At 42.1% G+C, this 24,998-nt stretch overlaps 1 protein-coding gene across 6 annotated transcripts in view; it reads left to right on the top strand.

The window, feature by feature from the left end:
• The window catches only part of LOC122552173 (cAMP-dependent protein kinase catalytic subunit alpha-like), a 213,375-nt gene that overhangs the window by 107,415 nt on the left and 80,962 nt on the right, over positions 1–24,998 (top strand). The window contains exon 1 of one of the 6 annotated variants that reach the window (XM_043694716.1): positions 2,898–3,062. The exons of 4 other annotated variants lie outside the window; for them this stretch is intronic. In XM_043694716.1, the coding sequence (XP_043550651.1) occupies positions 3,041–3,062 (22 nt within the window). In that variant the 5' untranslated portion in view covers positions 2,898–3,040. Of the gene's footprint in view, positions 1–2,897; positions 3,063–20,862; positions 20,868–24,998 lie in introns of those variants that run through there. One more of the 6 variants, XM_043694718.1, reaches the window with a different exon arrangement.

The following is a 24,998-nucleotide window of genomic DNA, read 5'->3' as shown; positions in this document are numbered from 1 at the left end:
TCCAAGGTCTCTTTATTCAGCGACACACCCTAGGACCTTACCATTAAGTGTATAAGTCCTGCTAAGATTTGCTTTCCCAAAATGCAGTATCGCACATTTATCTGTAACTCCATCTGCCACTTCTCAGCCCGTTGGCCCATCTGATCAAGATCCTGTTGTAATCTGAGGTAACCTTCTTCGCTGTCTCCTATACCTCCAATTTTGGTGTCATCTGCAAACCTACTAACTACACCTGCCATGTTTACATCCAAATCATTTATATAAATGACAAAAGGCAGTGAACCCAGCACCAATCTTTGTTGCACATCACTGGTCACAAAACTCCAGTCTGAAAAGCAATCCTCCACCACCACCATCCTCTGTCTTCTACCTTTGAGCCAGTTCTGTATCCAAATGGCTACTTCTCATTCCATATGATTTGTTGAATGTCTTACTGAAGTCTGTATAGATCATGTCCACCACCCTGCCGTCATCAATCCTCTTCGTTACTTCTTCAAAAAACTCAATCAAGTTGGTAAGACATGATTTCCCACGTACAAAGCCATACAAACTATCCCTAATTAGTCTTGGCCTTTCCAAGCATGATGGCACGGTGGCTCAGTGGTTAGCACTGCTGCCTCACAGCACCAGGATCCAGGTTCGATCCCACCTACAGGCAACTGTCTGTGTGGAGTTTCCACATTCTCCTCATGTCTGCAAGGATTTTCTCTGGATGCTTTGATTTCCTCCCACAATCCAAACGTGCAGGTTAGGCAGATTGCCTACACTAAATTGCCCATAGTGTTCAGGGATGTGTAGGTTAGGTGCATTAGTCAGGAAAAAATGTAGAGTAAAAAGGTCTGGGTGGGATACTCTGCGGAGGGTCAGTGTGGATTTGCTGGGCCATAAGGCCTGTTTCCACGCTCTGGGGATTCTATGAATCTATTCTATGAATCAAATAAGAGTCATATAGATGTACATAATGGAAACAGACTCTTCACTCCAACTCGTCCATGTCGACCAGATATCCTAATCTAATCTGACCCATTAGCCAGCACTTGGCCCATATACCTCTAAACCCTTCCTATTCATATACCCATCCAGATGCTTTTAGATGCTGCAATTGTACCAGCCTCCACCACTTCCTCTGGCAGTTCATTCCAAATATGCACCACACTCTATAAAAAAGTTGCCCCTTCGGTCCCTTTTCTATCTTTCCCCTCTCACCCTAAACCTATGCCCTCTAGTTCTGAACTTCTCCACCGCAGGGAAAAGTCCTTTTCTCTTTATCCTTTCCATGTCCCTTGTGATTTTATAAACCTCTATAAGGTCACCCCTCAGCCTCCGACACTCCAGGGAAAATAGCCCCAGCCTATTCAGCCTCTCCCTATAGCTCAAATCCTCCAACCCTGGCAAATCCTTGTAAATCTTTTCTGAACCCTTTCAAGTTTCACAACATCCTTCCGATAAGAGGGAGGCCAGAATTGCACACACTATTCCAAAAATGGCCTAACCAAAGTCCTGTACAGCCACAACATGAACTCTCATCCTGTCCCTCGGGCTTCCCTCCAACAACTTGCCCACTACCAATGTCAGGCTCACCGGTCTAGAGCTCTCTGGTTAACCTTACCACCTTTCTTAAATAGTGGCACCACGTTAGCCAACCTCCAGTTTTTCTGCACCTCAGCTGTGACTATCAGTGATCCAAACATCTCAAAGCTTGATCAATGAAGGAAATAGGACCTTAAAGATTTTGGATGAGAATGCCAGAGCTTGAGGTTCAGGCAGCTGAAAATGCCACCAAACTCGTAGTGGAGAGATGGAATTTCAAGGATGGGGAGATAGGTGCTGTTGAAGGAGCACAGATCTATGAAGACTGTGGGACTGGAGTGGGTTACAAAGACAGAATTATGGAAACAGTTGAAAACAAAGATGATAATTTTAAAAATAGGGTGTTGGAAGGAAGGGAGTCACTATATGCCTAGCACACATGGCTTGTGTGTGAATGGAACATTTCATTTTAGGATACAGAGCAACAGAGATTTGGATCTCAACTTAATGAAGGATGCAAGGTACAAAGCATAGCACTGTGTACAATGTCCCATCAAGCAAACCTGAGGCAGACACAGGGTAAAGCTCCCACTGCACTGTCCACACCAAATGTTCGTGATGTAAAGCACGTAATTAAATTCAAGGTGAAGCACACTCCACAGTGTCCCATCAAACACTGGCAGAGCAGGTAAGCACGAGTTCAGTACAGAATACAACTTACTGCCATGGTGAAAAATGTTGCAGCATGATTTCACTGTTACAGCACCTTTTGTAATTCCAAGTTTTCAGTACTGCAGCAGGATTGCAAAGCCATTTTAGTAGAAAGCAAGTTTGCTAATGAAGACATTTTAGTGGTGTTCAGAAACTGCTCCCTACTATCTGGACTGAATGAATGCCCTTGTAATAAGAGGTTTAGTGAAACTGGTTGTTACAAGACCACCCTCGCTCGCTCTTTGCTTCAGGCAGCCTGCAGTGGCTATGCAAAGCCCGGAAGTCCAATGTAAATATAGTAACTCTATCAATGTTGCCATGTGAATATCCAGCACAGCTAGTGGAGTGAAAGGTTGACGTCCTTGGGTCACTATCACGTGAGCTGATTTGTATTGCCCCGACTGCTGAGGGCAGGGGCCCCAGTGTTGTAACAGCTTGTTGTCGTTGTTGAGCATGTTATATTGGCCGTGATGTAGTATCTCAGTATACCCTTAAGAGAGAGTGCAACTATTTACTGAAGTGTTGTTAACTGTTTGCCAGCTCCCCTCCCTTCATGGCCTGACTTGTTTGTTTTCGAAAAGTTTGAAGTGGTTGATCTCGGAAGTATCTCTGACGGTAACTAAACTGCACTGATTTCCAGGTGTGAATCATGGAGTGGGTGCTCAAGCTGTGTACCTTAAAGAAATGTTTGCACTAGTGTGGCTCAGCCTCTGAGCCAGCTGCAGAGCAGCCCACTGGACACTATAGAAGAGCTGACGATAGGGTACCTCACTCACTCAAGGCAAGTCAGGAAAGCAGGATGGCTGAAGACGGTTGGGATGGTAAGCAAGGGTGCAGCTGAGCAATTTGTGTGTCACACTGTGTTCCAGTTGTTCACTCTTGGCATTCCGTGTTTGTGTAAGAGCAGTTTCCCAGATCCTGTGAACGGAGCTTTTGTATTTGTTTAAAGAGACTTCTCCAGTACTTGAGGATAAATGGTATGTTAAACTCCCAAGGACTGTGCCAATTTATATTTCACTGCTTCTCTGCCTGCGTCATTGTACTTATCTGTGTTCCTGCCTAAAATCACTGAATTCAGCAGTGTAATATATGTGATGGTGCCTCATACTTAATGTTCAAATGTACCAATTCTGAGAGGCCAGCTATGACAGTAGCCCCTCCGAGTGCTTGTTTGTTTAAGTTTGAGTAGTGAAGAATAATGGACAGCGGTTTGTGATAGGGTTTCACAAACTTGCATTGTTTTGTGCCAGTTCCACTCATACTGAGGATCCGCACAAAAGTATGTAATTTATAAAATAAATTATTCTTGGAAAGTGTAAATCCTTATTTTGTACTTACGATATCTTTGTTTTTTAAACGTCCTTTCTTTTCAAACACAATCCAATGTGTGCTGAGTAGGGTGAAACATTATGTGATGTTAAATAACTGCAGTGTTTGAGTCTATTTCCTTTACCGAAGTAGGTTCGTCATGTTGCATTTGTGTCCAAAGATGTGCAGGTCAGGTGAATTGGCCATTCTGAATTGCTGGTAGTGTTATGTGCATTAGTCAGGGGGAAATGGGTCTGGGTGGGCTACTCTCCAGAGGGTTGACGGGCTTGTTGGGCCGAAGAGCCTGTTTCCACACTGTAGCAAATTTAATCTAATCTGTTCCATCAATTCATTGAAGGGTTAACATTTTTTTTCAATTCCAGTCTTAAGACTTGTAAACTTAAGCATAGTCTGAAACTTGTAAGCACTTCTGATGAATGTGAACATATGCATGATTTTTGTGACTGAAATCTTTGAAATCTGGTTTTGCAGTGATCACATCTTAAGGACTTGTGATATCCCAGAATGTAGATTTGCATGGCAACCATTTAGCTCCTTATTAGCTGTTAGTCTAAAAAAGCTTAGAAGTTACCAGAGTTTAATGGCATAAAATCATAAGGCCACAGAAGGAGGCTATCTTGCCCATTTAAAAAAGTTCTCTCAATGGACGTGGCAAGACCCTAATTGCCCTTGGGAAGGTGATATGAAGCTGCCACCTTAAACTGCTGCAGTCTATGTGCTATAAGTAGACACACAATGCTGTTAGGGAGGGAGTTCCAGGATTTTGACTCAGTGAAGCTGACAGAACAGTGATACAATTCCAAGTCAGGATGGTGAGTGACTTGGAAGGGAACTTGTAGATGGTGGTGTTCCCATGTATCTGCTGCCCCTGTCCTTCTAGATGGAAATGGTCATGGGTTCTGTAGATGCTGTCTAAAGATATTGAGTGTTGGTGGTGGAGGGAGTGGATGGTTGTGAATGTGGTGCTAATCAAACAGGCTGTTTATCCTGGATGGTCATAGAGTCATACAGAATGGAAACAAACCCTTCAGCCGACCAAGTTCCCCAAACTAAACTAGTCCCTCTTGTCTGCATTTTAGCTCATATCCCTCTAAACCTTTCCTATCCATGCACCTGTCCAAATGTCTTTTAAATGTTGTAACTACCTGCATCTACCACTTCCTCTGGCAGTTTATTCCACATATGAACCTCCGTCTGTGTGAAAACGTTGCTCCTCAGGTCCCTTTTGAATCTTTCTCCTTTCACCTGAAAAATATGCCGCCAGTTTTGAATTCCCTCAGCCTGGGGAAAAGACCTTTGCTACTCACCTTATCTATGCTCGTCATGATTTTATAAACCTCTACAAGGTCACCCCACCATCTCCTATGCTCCAGTGAAACAGCTGTCAGCCAATCGAGCCTCTCCTTATAACTTAAACTCTCCAGTCCGGGCATCATCCAAGTAAGTCTTTTCTAAACACTTTCCAAAGGCAGGGTAACCAGAATTGTGCACAGTACTCCTAAAGTGGCCTCACCAACATTCTGTACATCCTCACATGACATCCCAATTCCTGTATTCAGTGTTCTGATCAATGAAGGAAAGCCTGCTATCTCGCTGCGACACAACTTTCAGAGAATTATGTCACTGAACCTTTAGGTCTCTTTGTTTGACAGCAAAGCCCTACCATTAACTGTATAAATCTTGCCCTTGTTTGTTTTACCAAAAGGCAATACCTCTCATTTATCTAAATTAGACTCCATCTGCCACTCCTCAGCCCATTGGCCCAATTGATCAAGATCTCTTTGTAATCTTCTTCACTGTCAACGATGTCACTAACTTTGGCGACATCCGCAATTTTACTAATCACGTTTTCCATATTCTCATCCAAATTATTTACATAAATGACAAATAAAAGTGGACCCAGTACTGATCCCTGCGGAACATCGCTGACCACAGGCCTCCAGTCTGAAAAACAACCGTCCACCCTTTATCTTCTACCAGCAAGCCAATTTTGTATCCAATTGACAAGCTCTCCTTGATCCCTATGTGATCTAACTTTACTAATCAGTCTACCATGCGGAATCTTGTCAAAGGCTACACTAAAGTCCATGTAGATAATGTCTACTGCTCTTGAATAGTTTTGGTTGTCAAAAAGTGCAATCAAATTTGTGAGATACAATTTCCCATGCACAAAGCTATGCTGACTACTTGTAATCAATCCTTCTCTTTCCAAATGCATGTAGGTCCTATATCTCAGAATCCCCTCCAATATCTTACGCATCATTGATGTCAGACTCACTGGTCTATCGTTCTGAAGCTTCTCCTTACAGCGTTTCTTAAATAAATGTACAACATTAGCCACCCTCCTATGTTCTGGTACCTCACCCATGGCTGTAGATGATAGATATCTCAGCTAGGGGCCCTGCAATTTCTTCCCGAACTCCCCACATCATCCCCACATCATCAGGTCCTGGAGATTTATACACCTGTTGTTGTTTAAGATTTCCATCACTATCACTACTGTAATGTTATCTGTTTTCAAGACATCAGTATTTGTTTCTCCAAGTTCCCTAGCCTCCATGTCTTTCTCTGAAGTAAAAGCTAACACAAAATATTCATTTACGCATCTCTCCCATCTCCTGTGATTCCAAACATGGGTGGCCTCGTTGATTGTTAAGGAGCCCTATTCTCTCCCTCGTTGTCAAGCTTCTTGAGTGTTGTTGGAGTTACAACAATCCAGACAAGTGGGGAGTATTGTGTTGTACTTCTGATTTGTGCCTTGTAGATGTTGGACAGGCTTTGGGGAGTCAGGAGGGGAGTTACTCACTGCAGTATTTCTACCTCTGACCACTTGTAGCCACTGTATTTATCTGACTAGTCCAGTTGAGTTTCTGGCTGGGGATAACCCACAGGATGTTGATAGAGGATTCAATGATTGTAATGCCATTGAATGTCAAGGAGCAGTGGTAAGAGCGTCTCTTATTGGAATTGCCTGGCATTTTTGTGATGCAAATGTTACTTGCTACTTGTCAGACCAAGCCTGGATACTGCATTTGAACATGAACTGTTTTAGCACCTGAGGAATCATGAATGATGCTGAACGTTGTGCAATCATCAGCAAACATCCCACTTCTGACTTTATGATAGAGGGAAGGTCATTGAAGCAGCTGAAGATGGTTGGGCTGAGGACATTACCATGAGGAACTCGTGCAGAGATATCCTGGAACTGCAATTACTGACCTCCAACAACTATGACCATTTCCAGGTGTCATGAATGACTAACCAGATGAGAGCTTTCCTCCAATTCCCCCTGATTCCCATTGATTCCAGTTTTGCTAGTGCTTTTTGATGCACACTTAGTCAAGTGCAGTCTTGATGTCAAGGGCTGTCACCTTATTTGTGGAATTCAGCTCTTTTTCTCCAAGTTTAAGCCAACACACATTGAGCTTGGGAGCTGAATGTCCCTGGAAGAACCCAAACTGAGTGTCAGTTATTGTTGCTAAGCACGTGCTGCTTAGTTGATGACCTCTTCCATCACTTTACTTAAGATCGAGAGTAGACTGATGGAGTGGTAATTAGCTGGGTTGGATTTATCCTTTTTTTGTGCATAGGATGTAACTGGGGAATTGTCCTCATTGTCAGGTAGATGCCAGCATTGTAACTGCACTGAAACAGCTTGGCTAGAGGTGTGGCAAGTTCTGAAGTCTTCAGTACTATTGCTGGAATGTTGTCAGGTGCTATAGCCAGTGGCTCCAACCATTTCTTGATATTAAGTAGAGTGAATTGGATTGGTTGAAAATTTGCATCTGTGATGCTGGGGACCAACTGAAGGAGGCCAAGGCAGATCGCCCACTTCGCACCTCTGTCTGAAAGTGCAGTAGCATTTGCAAGAACTATCTTTTGCACTGTTGTGATGGACTCTTCCATTAGTGAGGATAGGGATATTTGCGGAGACTCCTCACTGAGGGAGTTGTTTAATTGTCTACTACCATGCAGGACTAAGAACTTAGGTCTGATCTGTTAGTTGTGGGATTGCTTAGCTCTGTCTATCACTTGCTATTTATACCGTTTGACATGCAAGTAGTCCTGTCTGGTAGCTCATCAGGTTGATGCCTCATTTTTAGGTATGCCTGACATTGCTCCTGGCATGGCTTACTGCACTTTCCATTGAAACAGGGTTAATCCTGTGGGCGGCACGGTGGCACAGTGGTTAGCACTGCTGCCTCACAATGCCAGAGACCCGCCTCAGACTGTGTGGAGTTTTCACATTCTCCCTGTGTCTGCGTGGGTTTCCTCCGGGTGCTCCTGTTTCCTCCCACAGTTCAAAAATGTGCAGTTTAGGTGAATTGGCCATGTTAAATTGCCGGTAGTGTTAGGGGCAGGAGTAAATGTAGGGGAATGGGTCTGGGTGGATTGCGCTTCAGCGGGTCGGTATAGACTTGTTGGGCCATAAGTAATCTAATCTAATCTAATCTAATCTAATCCTCTGGGTTGATGGTAATGGTTGAGTGGGTGATATGCCAGGCCATGAAATTTCAGTGTGTTGGAGTATAATTCTTCTGCTGTTGATGGCCCACAGCACCTCATTGATGCCCAGTCTTGAGTTGCTAGATCTGTTCAAAGTCTGCTCCATTTGGCATGGTGATTAGTGCCACGCAAACAAGATAGAGATTATTCTCAATATGAAGGCAGGACTCCATCTCCATAATGACTGTGCAGCGGTCATTCTTACCAATATTAATATGAATAGATGCATTTCTAGCAGGCAGATTCGTAAGAATGAGGTCAAGTATGGCTCTCCCTCTTCTTGTTCCCCGAATCTCCTGCTGCACACCTAGTCTAGCAGCTCTGCTCTTTTGTACCTAACCAGCTTGATCAATAGTAGTACTACTGTCAACCCTCTCTTGTGGAGGACAGTGAAATTCCCCCACCCTGAGTACATGTTGCATCCTTGTCACCCTTAGTGCTGCTTCCACATGTTCTTCAACATGGAAGAATACCAATTTATCAGCTGACGGAGGATGGTACGTGGTAATCAAGTGTTTCCTTGCCTTTGTTTGCCCTGAGCCATGAGACTGGGGTCATCGTTGAGGTTTCCCAGGCAACTCCCTCCCAACTGTGTACAACACTGTGGCTCCACCTCTGCTGGGACCTGTCCTGTAATGGGATGGAACATATCCAGGGATGGTGATCATGGTGACATAGCCATACTCACTGAGTCATACCTTACAAGCAATGTCAACTGTTTCTTTGTCTGTGAGATAGTTTTCCCAATTTTGACATTAGCTCCTAAATGTTAATAAGGAGGACTTTGCAGGGTCAAAAGAACTGGTTTTGCTGTCATATCAGGTGTCTAGCTCGATGTCAGGTAGTCAGTCCAGTTTCATTTCTTAGTTGATTCTTCCTAGCAATTGATGTAACTGTTTGCTGGGACATTGCAGAGGACAGTTGAGAGTCAACAACATAGTTGTGACTCTGGAGTCAGATGTAGGCGAGACTAGGTGGTGACGGCAGATTTCCTTCTCTGAAGGACATGAGTGAACCAGATGGGTTTGAACCTAGGTCCCCAGAACATCAGCTGAGCTTCTGGATTAATAATCTCGCAATAATTCCACTAGACCATCATTCCACTAATGAGTCCATTACAGATCCGTGTGGAGCAATCCAATTAGTCCAGTTTTCCCGCTATATCTCTGTGGCCCTAAAGTATACTTCCCTTGAGCGCCCATCTAACTTCCCCTTTGAACTCATTTATGTCTCCCTTATTGTTATGAAGTCAAAAAGAATGTATGACCCTTTAAGATAGAAAGTGCTTTTCTGAGCTGAGCGATTTTTGACAGCAAGTGGTTGACAGGTGCAGAGAGTACTGAGAATTGATGATATGGAACAATTAGCCTGGGGTTGTATTTTGATGTTAAGGCACCAGATTTGAATTTAACCAATTAATTTAAGTTATGCCCAGTATACCAAAAAAAAATTCAATTTGAATTTTGATTGTATTAACCTCATCGGACCAGTGAGGGGGTATGAGTCTTGGGATATGAAAAGGAAGGGTGTTTTGAAATTGTTGAGAGCTTACTGCCCATCGAACCTTAGAGCACGTCATCTGAAAGTGGCTGTCAAAACAAAATCTCTCAGAAGGCACTGTCTATCAAAGGTACCTTTTTCAATAAAAACAGTAAAAAGTAAAAAGTTGACCCAGGGAGAAGACAGCATAATCAGATGGACGGAAGAAAGAAATAGATTCAGAAGACTGGAAGGAAGGCAGCGTGAGAGACTTTGAGAGATTAAGTTGATTTAGTGTTTCATAATTGTGTTATTGGTGCAGCATTTTATAGAGTTGGGGTCAGATAGTGATTAGTTAAGAAAAAGGGAGCTTCAATTTGTTAATAGTTTTTATTTTGTGTTCACTGTTAGAGTTAGAAAACTAAATTGTTATTTTTTTCTTTAAACAGTGGAAATCTTTCACTCACTCAGTCTTTTAGTAGATTACAAGGCGGGGCGAGCTTTTCTGGGATGTTAGTTTGAAATAGCAAAGGGGTTTGACCCTCTGAGTCGTAACATTATATATATAGACAGCAAGCTTAAGATCACTGCATGAGCAGGTTCTTTCCCACTGTCCCCCTTTCATCTATTGCTCAAAACCATAAATCTGTGTCCCAAGGTCCTTGTAGCATTAGCAATTTGGAACAGCCTTTCTTTATCTAAACCAGCTTTATCTAAGTCGTTATCCAAATTTGATTCTATCAAATCTCTCAAAGACCTCCCTTACTCCAAAGAGAAGAACTCCGGCATCTTAAAGCTAACTAAAATCACACCAACCTTGGAACCATTTTCCTATGCACCCTTTCATGGACCTTACTTGGTATGGTGCTACAGATATTTCTCCATAACCAACTTCCTGACTGTGTCAGCCCTTAGCTGTCTTAAATATCAGCCTGCAATACTACATCCAACCTTGCTAAGGGTATTAGATACACCTGATAGGAAGAGAAACTCAGCTCCAGATTTAATAGGGCCTGCCAAAGGGCAACCTCAGAATGCAGTAACCAACATGTCTCCAGTAGGGGCACCTGTATAGATTTGCCTCCAGTCGAAATATTGGGAATCTGTTGCTAAATTGAACTTTGTAGCTTCCAGATCTTGGGAATTGACGCAGTCTCGTCTTTAGAATCATATAGGGCTCTGTCGCTAAAGGAAAAGCTGAGCACATTGTCATAAGGGTGGGGACATTCAGCCCCTCAAATCTATTCAACTATTCAGTTTGATCATGGCTGAACTGTCCCCTCACACCATAACCCTTGGCAATCCTCCAGTCTTGGGTCAATTCCCGTTTTCAAGACAAAATCCCAGGCTGGCAGTGGTAAGAGGGGAGTATGGGGTAGATGCGAACTTGCTCTTTATTGTAAAGGTGCTCCCATCTTTCAGTGGTGTATAGCCAAACTTCAATGTTGAAATTATACCTCTTATTCTGGCGTGAGTCGCTAGAGAAATAGCTTCTTTATATCCACCCAGATGGTTATCCACCCACAGATTTCTGGGAGTTCTATAATCAAGTCTTTGAGAATGAGTCACAACTTCTTTCAGCTGAGTAAATCAGAAAGACCGAAGCCTGTAGCCCAAGCTCCCACCACAAATTCCGCCCCTTGATACCGAAGCTTTATCCTACATCACCTGCATTTCAAATGTTCTGTTGCGATCCTCACTGATTTCTTCCTTCCTTCAACCATCTGCTCCTGGATATCCACAAACTGCAGTTGCAGTATTTCCCCCACGCCCAGCACCCCTTCCTGATCCACATTTGATCCTTTCTGTACAGAATATTAAAATACTATGCCTCCAGTTCAGATAAGCACCCCCACCACCACCTAGCTTTATTTCCCCACTCCAAACTCCCCCCATAACTTGCAACACTTCATCCAACACTGAGTCTTCAAACCAACCTCCCTATCCTGAACCATCAAAGTTTTCAAAGCCCCCATTTCTGCAACTTCCTCCTCAATACCTCCACATCTTTCCCACTTTTAAGTATGCCTTTTGTAAACCTATCTTTCCACTTACGCCTTCAGCCATCTCCTCGAATCCCCCTGACTCTTCGCACTTTACTGAGCAGCAGAAACATGCTTGTGACGCCTCAGCCTGTCCGATGGAAGATCATGGGCTCACTTTACTTGACTGGCGTAACACCATTAGAGAAAATAAAATGAATGATTGCACAATCCAGCCTTTGGCAAAACAAGAGGACAAACAGCATGTGTGCTCGGGCCTCATTTGAGTGTCTTCCATGAGCTGCAGTTACTCGTGAGGTGCTGACAGACAGCTCACCAACACAGGGTCGTAGAGTCTACTCCAACCTATCTGCACTAATCCCACTTTCCAGCACTTAGCACATAGCCTTATATGTTATGACATTTCAAATGCGCGTCCATGTACTTTTTTAAAGAATGCAAGGTTTCCTGCCTCCACCACCCTCCCAGGCAATGCTTGAAGGTTCCCACTTCCCTCTGGCTGAAAATAGTTTTCTTCAGATCCCTTCGAAACCTCCTGCCCTTCGCCTCTAATTTATGCATTTTCTTTTTAAAAGGAAAATAAATGTCTCTGAACCTTTCCACGTGTTATTTACTTTACAACCACATTTGAGGTTTTACTCAGATAGATACCCTATTTCCAGTTGTTGCCAGTATCATTATTGTTCTATCTGCTACATCCACATATTACAGACTCTCTGTGTACATGGAGAATTTCAAAATTGACGACTAAACCACCATTGTAGGCCGGATATCAGACAATGACAAGGCAGAATACAGGAAAGAGATTGAGTGCTTGATGGCATGGTGTAAAGATAACAATCTCTTCCTCAACGTCAGCAAGACGAAAAAGCTGATCATCATCTTCAGGAAGGAAACAGGATGGTATCTACATCCATGGAGCTGAGGTAGAGGTTGTTGAAAGCATCAAGTTTCTAGTTACTTCCACACTGTGATTCAAGAGTGACAATCGCCAACAGTCTCTCCTGAACCACCCATGTTGATGCAGTGTTCAAGAAGGCGCAACAATGTCACTTCCTCAGGAAGCGAAGGAAATTTCGCATGACCATAAGGGCTCTCATTAACATCTACAGATATACCATAGAAAGCATCACAGCTTGGTATGGCACTTGCTGTGCTAAGGACCGTAAGAAACTAAAGACAGTCATGAACACAGCCCAGTCCATCACGCAAGACAACCTTCCATCCATTGAATCCATCTACACTTCTTGCTGCCTCAGAAAGGCAGCCAATATCATCAAAGGCCCCTCCCATCCCAGTTATAATCTCTTCCAACCTCTTCCGTCAGGCAGAAGATGCAAAGGCGTCCCCACAGCTTCTTTCCCACTGTTATTAGACATCTAAATGGATTTCTCAAATTTCAAATCTATAGTTGATCTTGTTTTTCATGTGCCTTCTTTGCAACCATAACTTTGCATTCCTCACTGTGTTCAATCTTTGTATGGAATGATCTGTCTATATTGAATGCAAAAGAAGACTTTTCTCTGTACCTAGGTACATGTTGACAATAATAAAGCAAATCAAATCATATAAAATAACTAGAATTGCATACAGTACTCCAGCCTAGCCAAAGTTTTGTACTGGTCCAACATAACCTCTCTGTTCTTTAAATCTACATCACAACTGATAAAGGCAAATGTCCAGTATGTAGCCTTAACCACACTATAATCTGTCCTATCATCAGGGATCTGTGGACAAGATTCCTCTGTTCTCCTGAGCTTACTAGTGACCTGCCATTCTTTGAATGACTGAATAATTCATTTATTGTCACATACATCTTGAAGATATAGTGAAAAGTGTTTTGTTCCCACAATCAGCATCATTTTGAGTTACAATAAGGATTAAAAAATTACTTAAATAAGATTCATCTTCTGTTCAAGTTGGACTCACAAGCACAGCTCCACAGCTTCTGCAAGGTATTCCGGTCCACAAGGAGTCCTATTCTGGGAACAACAATGGCGCTGATGCCCCTGGAAACCCTGGCTGTGCTGCTACCGCCACCTTCCCAACACCGTCAAGAGTCCAGGCTGTGGACATACCATTGACAGGGTCTCCATTACAGGCACTGCCATTGCCAAAAGCCCAAATTCCAGGCCTACCATTATTGGGAGTCCCCACTCCAGGCTCTGCCACTGCTGAGAATCCAAGCACTGGGCCTGCTGCCTCCAGAAGTCCATGCTCCTGGCATTGCTCCTTTGTCATGTTACTTCTTCCAAAATATATCACCTCACCCTTTCAGTGTTAAATTCTATCTGTCATTGATCTGCCCACCTGATCAACCTACCTATATCTTTCTGTGATCTAAGACCTTCCACACTATTAGCCACAAGGCTAATTTTTGTGTCATCCCCCCCCTAAAAAAAAGAAATTTTTATCTATATATTTTAAATTAGGAATGATAAGGAACCTAGCACTGATCTCTGTGGTATGCCATGGACACCAACCTCTTCATGCAAACATCTTTCTAATACCACCCTCTCTCTCCTACCACTTATCCAATTTTGAATCCAATTTGCCAAGTTGTGGTCTGGAGTCAGTAAATCAATGGCTCCTCTAAAGTGGGTAGCTGAAGTTTGAGCCTTTTAAGGATGAGGGTAGGAATTGTGAAGAGATCGGGTGAGTTGGTTTCAATGCATGCGACCCCTGACTGTGTAAACGTTAGCCAGACCTATTGCAGAGCAGGCTTTCAAGTATCGTTGAATAAGCAGCAGTATGACTAGTGCCAGCATACACACCACATTATCAGATGTGGAAACTTCAACTTAAGACTGACAATCAATGTAAAACCCTTATGTAAAACAAGGCAGCGGTCCTTTCTCTACAGAAGCTCTAATCACTCAGTTCAAGGACTGCTGTGAAACTTAGTTTGGCAGCTAGTGGGTGGTAGAATTTTAAAAAAAAAACAAAAACTCTGTCAGTCTCTATTTCAGTTGATAGGAAGATTAATATCTCACTCCCAGATTACTAGAAAAAATTTTGCATACGAGTACTGTGAGCTACCCATGCAAAATATTGGCTGACTTTAACGTCCAGGCACCACTGTGTGGTGAAGACCAGCACCTGTACTATGATGTCGTATATGAAAGAGAGCAAGAATGAAACCCTTAAAGTACCATACGTATTTGCTAGCTATCAACAGAATTTAATTAAACTGCTAGTCAGTATCTCTCAGCATAGACAAGATCCAGGTACATGAATGGATGCTCCATTTGGAGATTGTCAGTAACTGAATGTGAACCAACCTGTACCTAGGCTCCATTTCAATAGTACAGAATACAAAGGCTTTGCTTCAGGGTTCACTATGGCAGAGTAGTATCCCTGGATAATCAGTTAGCCTACAATTTAAGAAGTTGTTGCATAATTTCCTTCTGTTTATCATAAAGCATATGAGCTTAAGATTGGTGATGTTTTCAGCACATTGGAGCAGACAGAGTGTTTGGGAGGGAGGGGTTTAGTGGGAGGTAAAGAAACTTGTTTGGGCTTGCACACTGGCAGCCATTTCTCATGCCTGGTCAAGAGCAATTATCACATGTATGGCTGCTGTGTTATGGGTGTGTCATGTAGAAAGTTAAGTCTGCTAACCTTTACTTTGAGAAGTGTGACTGCTCGGAATAACAAGGGTGTTTGAAGTATCAATGAATGTAAGACTCCTATGTAAAGTGATATCAGGAAGTGTGTCACTTCTCACTGGGAATATTGTGTGCAGCAGGTCAGGAGTTTGGCTGCGATACTGATTTGTCCTATTTTTACCCCCTCTTCTTTTCTGAAATACCAATTATTGCATCTATTTAAGTGCTGTTAACATAATGAAATGTTGCAGGGTACTGTACAAGGATGTCATTATATACATCTAGCATTCAAATAGGACATTGTTAGGCTAGGCCATCAAAGGTATTGAGAGAGGTCTTTTAAGAGAAAGTGAGGACTGCAGATGCTGGAGATCAGAGCTGAAAAATGTGTTGCTGGAAAAGCGCAGCCGGTCAGGCAGCATCAAAGGACCAGGTGAATCGACGTTTCGGGCATAAGCCCTTCTTCAGGAATGAGGAGGGTGTGCCAAGCAGGCTAAGATAAAAGGTAGGGAGGAGGGACTTGTCTGGCGATGGAGGAGGCCAAGGACCTGCATGTCCTTGGCGGAGTGGGAGGGGGTGTTAAAGTGTTCAGCCACGGGTTGGGTTGGTTGGTGCGGGTGTCCCAGAGGTGTTCTCTGAAACGTTCCGCAAGTAGGCGGCCTGTCTCCCCAATATAGAGGAGGCCACATTGGGTGAGGTCTTTTAAGAAGCATGTTAAAGGAAGAGAGAGAAACGGAGACAATTTGGGACAGTACAAAGGTTGCGCCTAGGCAATTGAAGCCCAAAATCCAGTGGTGGAGCAATTAAAATTGCACACATGCACAAGACCAGAATTTAAGGAAGGCAGAAATAGCAGAGTATTCAGGATTGTGGAAATTGTGGTGCTGGAAAGGCACAGCAAGTCAGGCAGCATTCAAGGAGCAGGGAAATTGGTGTTTTGGCCATAAGCCCTTCATCACCTTTCCTGATGAAGGGCTTATGCCAGAAACATTGATTTCCCTGCTCCTCAGATGCTGTCTGACCTGCTGTGCTTTTCCAGCACCGCACTCTCGACTCTGATCTCCAGCAGCTGCAATTCTCCCTTTCTCCCAGGATTGTAGAAATGGTAAACGATTACATTGAGTCATTACTGGAGCAGGATTTGATTTAGACCTGTAAACATTGGGGTTTTCGCTACATTAAAACCACTCAATATGTACAAGAAGTTATTTGTTATAGGCACTTTATAGTTACATCATAGCCTGTTCACTGACCCAGCCTGCTGCATCTTGTGATATTTTGTGCAAGAGATAAACAGCACCAGAGGCCAAAGTGATTTCACAGTTTTCGGGGAGTGAAAAGCTGTAAGCAATTATTATTTTAAAACCTTATGCAATATCATTCAAATGTGATCTCAACCAGTCACTGAGAAGCTAAAATTCAGTGCACCAAAAAGTTTGCCTTTTCGCTGCTGAAGAAGCATGTTCTAAAACTTAATCTCCAAATTTCCAAGGCTTGCACAATAACACAAGTTGTTGATGTTCTGCTGGAATGCAGCTCCAAACACATATTTCATTTCCCTGATATTCCTACTGTAATTAATAATTCAGTTGCTGTTTTGCATTTTCACAATTTTATTCTTACTGAAACATAAAGCCGTAGTCTCAGGTTTGTATATCAAGTTCCAAAATGTTCAGTTCCACACAAGTGTCAGGCAGTGACCATCTCCAGCAAGATAGTCCAACCCCTTAACCTTCAATGTCCTAACTGAATTCACCACCATCACTATTCTGGGTCCACAATTGATAGAAAGTTAACTGAAGCAGTCATATAAATATTGTGCTACAAGAATAGGTCAGAGGCTGTAGTTGGTGACTCACCTCCTGACTACCCAAAGCTTGTCCACCAACTACAAAGTATCAATCAGGAGTGTGATCGAATACTCCCCACTGGTCTGGGTGAGTGCAGCTCCAGCAACAATCAAGAAACTCAACACCAAATGGCAAATACCCACTTGATTGACACCCTATTTCCCCCACCTTAAGTATTCACTGTTTCCATTGCCACTCACTATATCTGCAGTGTAAACCACATAGATTGTAACCAATCTCAAAGGTGTCTTTAACACACTCTAAATGTACAACCTCTGCTGCCGAGAAGAATATGGGGAGCAGATACATGGAAACTCCACTACATGCAAGTTCCCATTCAAGCTACATACCATCATGACTAAGGAACCGTATGATTTTTGCTTCGCTGATACTGGGTCAAAATCAAAAAAGACAAAAATTTATATTCCATTCACAAGTTGAGAGCCTCTAATTATTATCATTCTCGGTAGGTTAGTGATGAGTACCTCAAAAGCAATGGCAGATTAGTGATTCAGTCGTGCAAGCCATCCTGATGAAAGTCGCTGACCAAACATAATCAGAACTGTATTCAAGGTTGCATCGCTGGTGGTATGTCATTTGCACAGACCACTGCCAAATAGAATACACGAGTTGAAGCTGTTGTACTTACATTATTATTTTTCAATTTATTGTCTATTGAAGATCCACAACATGCTAATGCTGTGTATTAATTGCACCAAATTGTCACCTTATGCATAAGCAGACTCTGGGATATTCATTCCTATCAGAGTGAAAAATAATTCTGATGTTTTCTCCCTTTATTCTGCCATTTGGCTTCAACAGAGATGAGAGCCATCATTCAGGATTAGACAAGTAACCCCAAGCCTGGACAGTGCTGGGAAATCAAAATTACTCTTGTACCTTACAGGAGGATCACAAAAGCTGTGACAGGTAGATTAGATTACTTAGTGTGGAAACAGACCCTTCAGCCCAACAAATCCACACCGACCTGCTGAAACGCAACCCACCCAGACCCATTCCCCTACATTTACCCTTTCACCTAACGCTACCGGCAATTTAACATAGCCAATTCACCTAACCTGCACGTCTTTGGATTGTGGGAGGAAACAGGAGCACCCGGAGGAAACCCACGCAGACACGGGGAGAACGTGTAAACTCCACACAGAGAGTCGCCTGAGGCGGGAATTGAACCCGGGTCTCTGGAGCTGTGAGGCAGCAGTGCGAACCAATGTGCCACCGTGCCGCTCATGTAGGATTGCTGAACTGTTCCAGCCTCGATTATCGGACACGATAACTCTGAGCCAAATTAGACTGGAGCTGTCCCCATTAGGGCCTTAAATATTGGTACACTTTGTGGTAATTCCCATTCACTTGTTTCCATGTGGAAAGGGCTACTTCCAACAATCTTTTCTGTACAAATATCACTTGAAATGCATGGATCTTGAAACCAAAAACTCTCTTACATTAGTTTAGTAAAAACTTTAAGTGATTATTTCAGCGTAGATGAGCTAAGGCAGGGGTACAATCATGCAATATTATAAAGTCAAAACTTAATAGTTTTAGTTGTTTTTATACAGAAAGCCATTTGTGAAGGATAAAACTGGAGCCTATCTTGGCGGACAATTATATTTATTTACAGTTGCACTTATAAGCATATACTTCCTCAACCATTCAGTCTCCTGTTTGTTTGTAGGAATTCAAGTAAATTATCTGTCAAGGCCACCACCTATGTGCAATTAAACAATTTTTATGCAACTGATATTCGTGATGAAGTTAGTAGATGGTTGATAGTTCATGTTGGATAAAATATTACACTAAGGTTGTAAACATTTTGATTCATTCACTGTTACCAAAGAGCAAAATAGGGTTAGCAGTGAGCAAAAACGAATGGTCTGCCACTATAGAGCATAATATTTATTTAGGTCAATGAGTGCGGATTAAATCTACATAGTTGAATTTACTTGCATATTTCTTGCAATTGATTTACATATCAGAAGTTAGATTGTATATAAGACACTTTAAGAGCGCCAGAAATGGCAATGAAACTAGACCCTTTCCAGGGTTGATATTCTTTCATTCTACGCGCACAACTTCTGTGACTAAAGCAGCTTGGTCTCTTGTTAGAGCTTCAAAATGTTTGCACATGGTGTTGAAATAACTTCTGCCAGGGCTGCGACACCTTTCATACAAAAAGCCATAGATATTTAAGTTCAGGAGGAGGCAACATATGTCAGTGCTAGATCTAAGCAAAATGAAACCTACTGCTTTGCTTCCTAACCATGGCCTGTATATTTTGCATGTAGATTATGACTGAATTACTCTTACCCAAATGCACTGAGTCTTTGCTTAAAACGTTTTGTTTGACAGAGCACTCGATGATTGCATATCGTCAGTGCAAAGCATTTCTGAACTCTCTCCATACTCTTAGTGACAATTAATGGTGCTTTTCCATTAACCCCTCCAGCAATGAATGCTGTCTTTCCTTACTTAATCTATCGTAAGAAAATCAACTACCCGCTTTGGTTGATTCAAAGAGCACAAGGGGTTCCTTCAAAGTAGCGTTTGGTATGCTTTATCGACAGGGTGATAAAGAAGGCGTTTGGTATGCTTGCCTTCATTGGTCAGTGCATTGAGTCAAGGAGTTGGGATGTCATGTTGTGCCTGTACAGGACATTGGTAAGGCCACGTTTGGAATGTTGCTTTCAATTTCAGTCTCCCCACAATAGGAAGGATGTTGTTAAACTTGAAAAGATCCAGAAAAGAGTTACAAGGATATTAGTGGGATTGGAGGGCTTGAGCTATAGGGAGAGGCTGAATAGACTGGGGCTTTTTTCCCTGGAGTGTCAGAGACTGAGAGATGACCTAATAGAGGTTTATAAAATCATGAAGGACATGGATAGGGTGAATAACTAAGGTCTTTTTTCTCAGGGTAGGCTAGTCTAAAACTAGAGGGCATACATTTAAGGCAAGAGGGAAAAGACTTAAAGGGAACCTGAGGGGCAACTTTTTCATGCAGAGGGTGTTGCGTGTATGGAATGAGCTGCTGAGGCTGGTCTGATTACAACATTTAAAAGGCAGCTAGATGGATACATGAATAAGAAGGGTTTAGAGGGATATTGGCCAAATGTTGGCAAATAGGAATATGATCAGTTTAGGATATCTGGTCAGCACCGACAAGTTGACCAAAGGATCTGTTTCCATGCTGTGTGATTCTGTGATTGAGTTGAACATTAGGACCAAGATTATAGCTTATAAGGATGGTGTTCTCAGCAGATTGCTGTATGGCTGTGAAACATGGACAACATGCCAAGGAAGGGGACTTAAACATTTCCATCTTTGCTGTGTATTGCTCATTATTGTTTGTGGTTGCAGAATGTGAGCCATTTCTCAGTCCTAGTCCTACCAGAGAAAGACTCCTGTCAAAAGTGATTATCACATGCTGCACTTGTTGTGTTGAGGGTGAGTCACTTGGAAGGCTAAGTATGCTAAGTTTTACTTTGAGAACTATGACTGCTCCAAATAACGGGCTTATGAAGTACCAATGTCTGTAAGACTAAATCATGCATGTAGCAGTTCTCTCCTCCAAGACAGAATTCCCAAGTTTGTTGGCACTAATCAAACTGAGGTGGCATTTGTTGGTTTGTGTAACTCTGCAGGATGGAAACTGGTCACATACTCAAAGGACTTTTTGTATTGTGAGGTAACTGGAGACAGCTGGCAGTAGGATAGCCAAAGATCTGGTTCGAGGTGCTGGCAAGCGTGACGTAAGACCCTGTGTATGTGGGAGTCTGGAGTGCAGAGTAAAATTTCAAAATTTGTCAATGATACCAAGCTACAAGGTGTGGAAAACAGTGATGATACTACTAGTTGACATTAACAGGAGAAGGGAGACAATGGTGTAATGGTATACCAGTCTTAACTGCCATAGGAAGCAGTTGTATCAAATGAGTGGAAAGTCTCAAAGGAATGGAACTGGACAGACCACCCAGCATCAACCTAGGAATAGCACTGTGGGTGTACTTACACTAAATTAATTATACAACACTAGGCTATAGTCCAACAGGTTTATTTGGAAATACTAGATTTTGGAGCACTGCTCCTTCATCAGGTGGCTGGGATCAGCACTCTGAAAGCTAGTACTTCCAAATAAACCTATTGGACTATAACCTAGTGTTGTGTGATTTTTAACATTGTCCACCCCAGTCCAACACCAGCACCTCCATACCAAGAATCAATTACAACAGTTCAAACAGACAGTTCATCTGTTCACCTTCTAAAGGGCAGCTAACGGATGAGCCATAAATGCTGGTGCAGCCAGCAAAGCCCCAATCCTCTGAATGAATAAACAAAAAAAAGGCGAGTAGAAAGGGCAGAGCAGCAGCAAATGTAATTTACTACTGAGAAGTGCAAATTAATGTATTTTAGCAGGTGGGATAGGAAGATAGAATGAAAACTTCACCCAAAAGAGTCTGCAAAGGAGGAGCCAACTTGGGGTTCACGAGAATGAGATAGGTCCCAAAGGGCATGATTTTATGGAAATCATAGATAAAGGTGGGGCACACAGTGGCTCAGTGGTTAGCACTGCTGCCTCACAGCACCAGGGTCCCAGGTTAGATTCCAGCCTCAGGTGACTGTTTGTGTGCAGTTTGCACATTCTCCCTGTGTCTGCGTGGGTTTGCTCCGGTTTCCTCCCATAGTCCAAAGATGTGCAGGTCAGGTGAATTGGCCATGCTAAATTGCCCGTAGTGTTAGGTGCATTAATCAGAAGGGAAATGGGTCTGGGTGGGTTACTCTTCGGAGGATCGGTGTGGACTGGTTGGGCCAAAGGGCCTCTTTCCACACTGTAGGGAATCTAAGGTAAGGTGTTCAATACAGAAGCAGGGAAATTACATTAAATTAATTACATGAATTATTCACAATGGGAATATTGTGTGGAGTTCTGGCTACTACAATTTAGAAAGGATATGAAAGAGAAGGTGTAGAGGAGATTTCCAAGAATAATTCTAAAGATGAGAGAATTTAGCTATAGATAAGTTGGTAAAGTTGGTGCTGATCTGTATGGATCAAAAGGTGTTGAAGGGGAAATCTGATTAAGGTATACAAGGTTATGATAGGTTTAGATAAGGTAGATAAAGAAAAACCATTCTCTTTAGCTAAAAGGACCATTATGGTTTTGGGCAAGAGGTTTAAGGGGAATGTGAGGAAGAATTTTTACATGCTAGTTGTAATGACTGGGAATCACTGCCTTTGAGGAGTTGAAAGCAGAGAAGGTGAGTGATTTCAGAAGGAAATTGAATAAGCACTTAAAGGAAATAAACTTGCAAATCTATAGGGATAGAGTAGGGAAGTGGAACTGAGTAGAGCTGGATCGGTCTCAAGAGGCCAAATGGATTCCTTCAGTATCATAATGATGCTATGTACTACTGAATGCATGACAACTTTACCAGAGAAGAATGGGATCCTCTTACTGGTTTCCCAGAGACACAGTTTCATCAAGCTATTTTTAAAAAAATCAGATTTATGCAAAATATTTGAAGCCACATGAGACCGTGCGAGTTCAGTTTTCCAAAACTTCACACAGTAGATATTTGATGATTAGTAATTTGTGAAAAAGTGGAAGATTCCTTCTAACATTGAATATGAATCTCTTAGTTTAATTCCTTAGTGGAGAGCGATGAAAATAACATGTGCCTTGAGCATAGCCCAAGTACCAATTGGCTATAAAATACTCAAAAGGCACATGTTGTCACACCATCATGAATTCCTGAGATTAAACTTCAAAGCACCAATTTATTACTACAAGCTGTTTCAAGTTTGTCTGTATTTAGAATATTGGTACTTGAAATTAGTCTTTCAGTTGCTCACAATATTATTAATCTTGGCCCATTTGCATATTTTATTTAATATTCATCCTAGACACTTTACGTGATTATTAAAACTGTTGTTCAATTTATTTTGAGCCAAGCAAATGCCTTTCATTTTACCAATGTAAAGATTAGAGGTGGCTGTCAGGTGGCAACAAAGTCTGCTGTTGCTGATATTGTCAAAGTACTTGAAAATTAGTAATAATGCAAGAAATGTTAGGAGCTGCCAACAAAAGTATCTCTCCCCAATTAGAACAGTTCATATTCCTTGAGAAATTGATCCACTTTCTGCAAGTATAATCATATATTCCAACCAGAGATTGTTTGCAGATACTCTAGAATCTTTGTGGCTTCCTCACATCATTTGTTTATTTGGTTTCTTTGCATCAATCTGGTTAATCTGAGTTCTTACAGATCTCCTATATAAGGTCAGTCAGGCTCCTGATTCTCTAGTGGAAATTGTGGAAAAGTATTTAGCAAAAAATCCCTTTATGTAGGTTTTTCTTCATTTTGTAATGTTGTCCGACAGAGTAAGGATCAGGAGGAGAGTCAGATGGGGTGACTCAATCTTAACATTCCATCTCACATTTTAGATGCCTAACATTGAGTGCAGTATGCCTGACTGAAGCATATTTTCGATGTATGAGTATTAGACTCTCTTTGAAATTAATTCAAAGCCTAATTCTGTTTACAGTTGTATCTGTTGTTCCTGATTTATTCAGCATGGTTAGTAAGTTGTGCTAGCACACCCAGTGGGGTGCTGTTTGTGCAAATTACTTGGACATTAGGATCTGTCATGTCTTCACTTGTCTCAAATCAAAACCATGGCCTGTATTTTCATGGCTCAGGCAATTCCAAGCTGCAATTATTTTAATACATAATTTATATTATTAAATGGCACTGTTTTCCACACAAACGTCACATCCTGGGCACTTTACATACCACCGTATTCCCCTCATTGCCCATGCCACCTCTATGCTCCACATCTATCCTCAATACTCACTTAGTATGGAAGATATCTTTTTGCTCTGATGTAGAAATTCTGCACCTTGCTGTGCAGGTTAATTTCCAGGCTCTGTGTGAATACTGGTCAAGGTATCAGCATTCACCAAAGTGCAGGCTCTGATAGAATTCATTAAACAGCACTTGTGAAATTTCTAAATGCTGTGGTAATAGCTATGGCCCCAGAAGGGTCCTTGCTAAGAAGCTCTGCTGTTGGCATAAATCAGAAATTTAGCCATTATATAATTAGCACATCTCTTGCACATCAGAATCTGCATCATGTAGAGTTCAGTCACATAGTCATACTGAGTTTTTGTTTTGGACACAGCGAGAGTTGAAAATTAGTGCAGAGATGAACAGTTTGTTTCACCCAGAAATAAACAAAATAGGCCCTGTTTTTCCACTGGCCAGAATTTTTTTATTCTGACATGGATGGGAGTTATGCGTGGGGAACCTGTGGAATCCCACTGTGCCAGATTCCAAAGGAATTGCCCAAGAAATTGAAGAATTTTGCTGGGTAATCTGTCTACACTGGGACCTTTCCTAAAGTCTCCATTTAAATCAGAGAATTCAAGTCAGGAAAAGCTACGTTACTACCTAGCCTAACTGCTGAGTAAATATTCAACCAACCCCATACAGGGCTCAGACACACCCAACTCCATGTTGACCAGACCAATTACACCATCCAGACTCTGACCCGACACCTGCCTGAGTTTCTCATTGAAACACTAGATTCTGAGGTAGCTTGCAATAGCGAATGCTGTAATTGTGATGTATTCTGAAAAGTACACAACCCCATTTCACTGTCAGATTGTGTTACAAGAAGAAGCGCTTTTTGTTGAAGCATATTTAGTGAATCCTTTTGCTGTGTCTGAATGAACTGTGTAATTCATGTTGAAACATGATGCAAAAGAATGAGATTGTGACGATACCACGTTTGGTGCTCCCCTCTCAAAAAGAAGCTAATTCTAGCACTCGCATGTTTCTCCCTTTAACTGATCCGTAGAATAAAATGGAAAATTACCTGACTATAAACCTTGCAAGATATCCTTCAAGATGGGTTAGTTCAGCGCACACTTTTACTGGCAAGATACCAAGCATCACTTTGGTGATAAG

Source organism: Chiloscyllium plagiosum, chromosome 8 (assembly GCF_004010195.1).
Source record: "Chiloscyllium plagiosum isolate BGI_BamShark_2017 chromosome 8, ASM401019v2, whole genome shotgun sequence".
Taxonomy (NCBI): Eukaryota; Metazoa; Chordata; class Chondrichthyes; order Orectolobiformes; family Hemiscylliidae; genus Chiloscyllium; species Chiloscyllium plagiosum.
The sequence above is the reverse complement of the archived record's forward strand: the minus strand, read 5'-3'. Positions and strand labels throughout refer to the sequence as shown.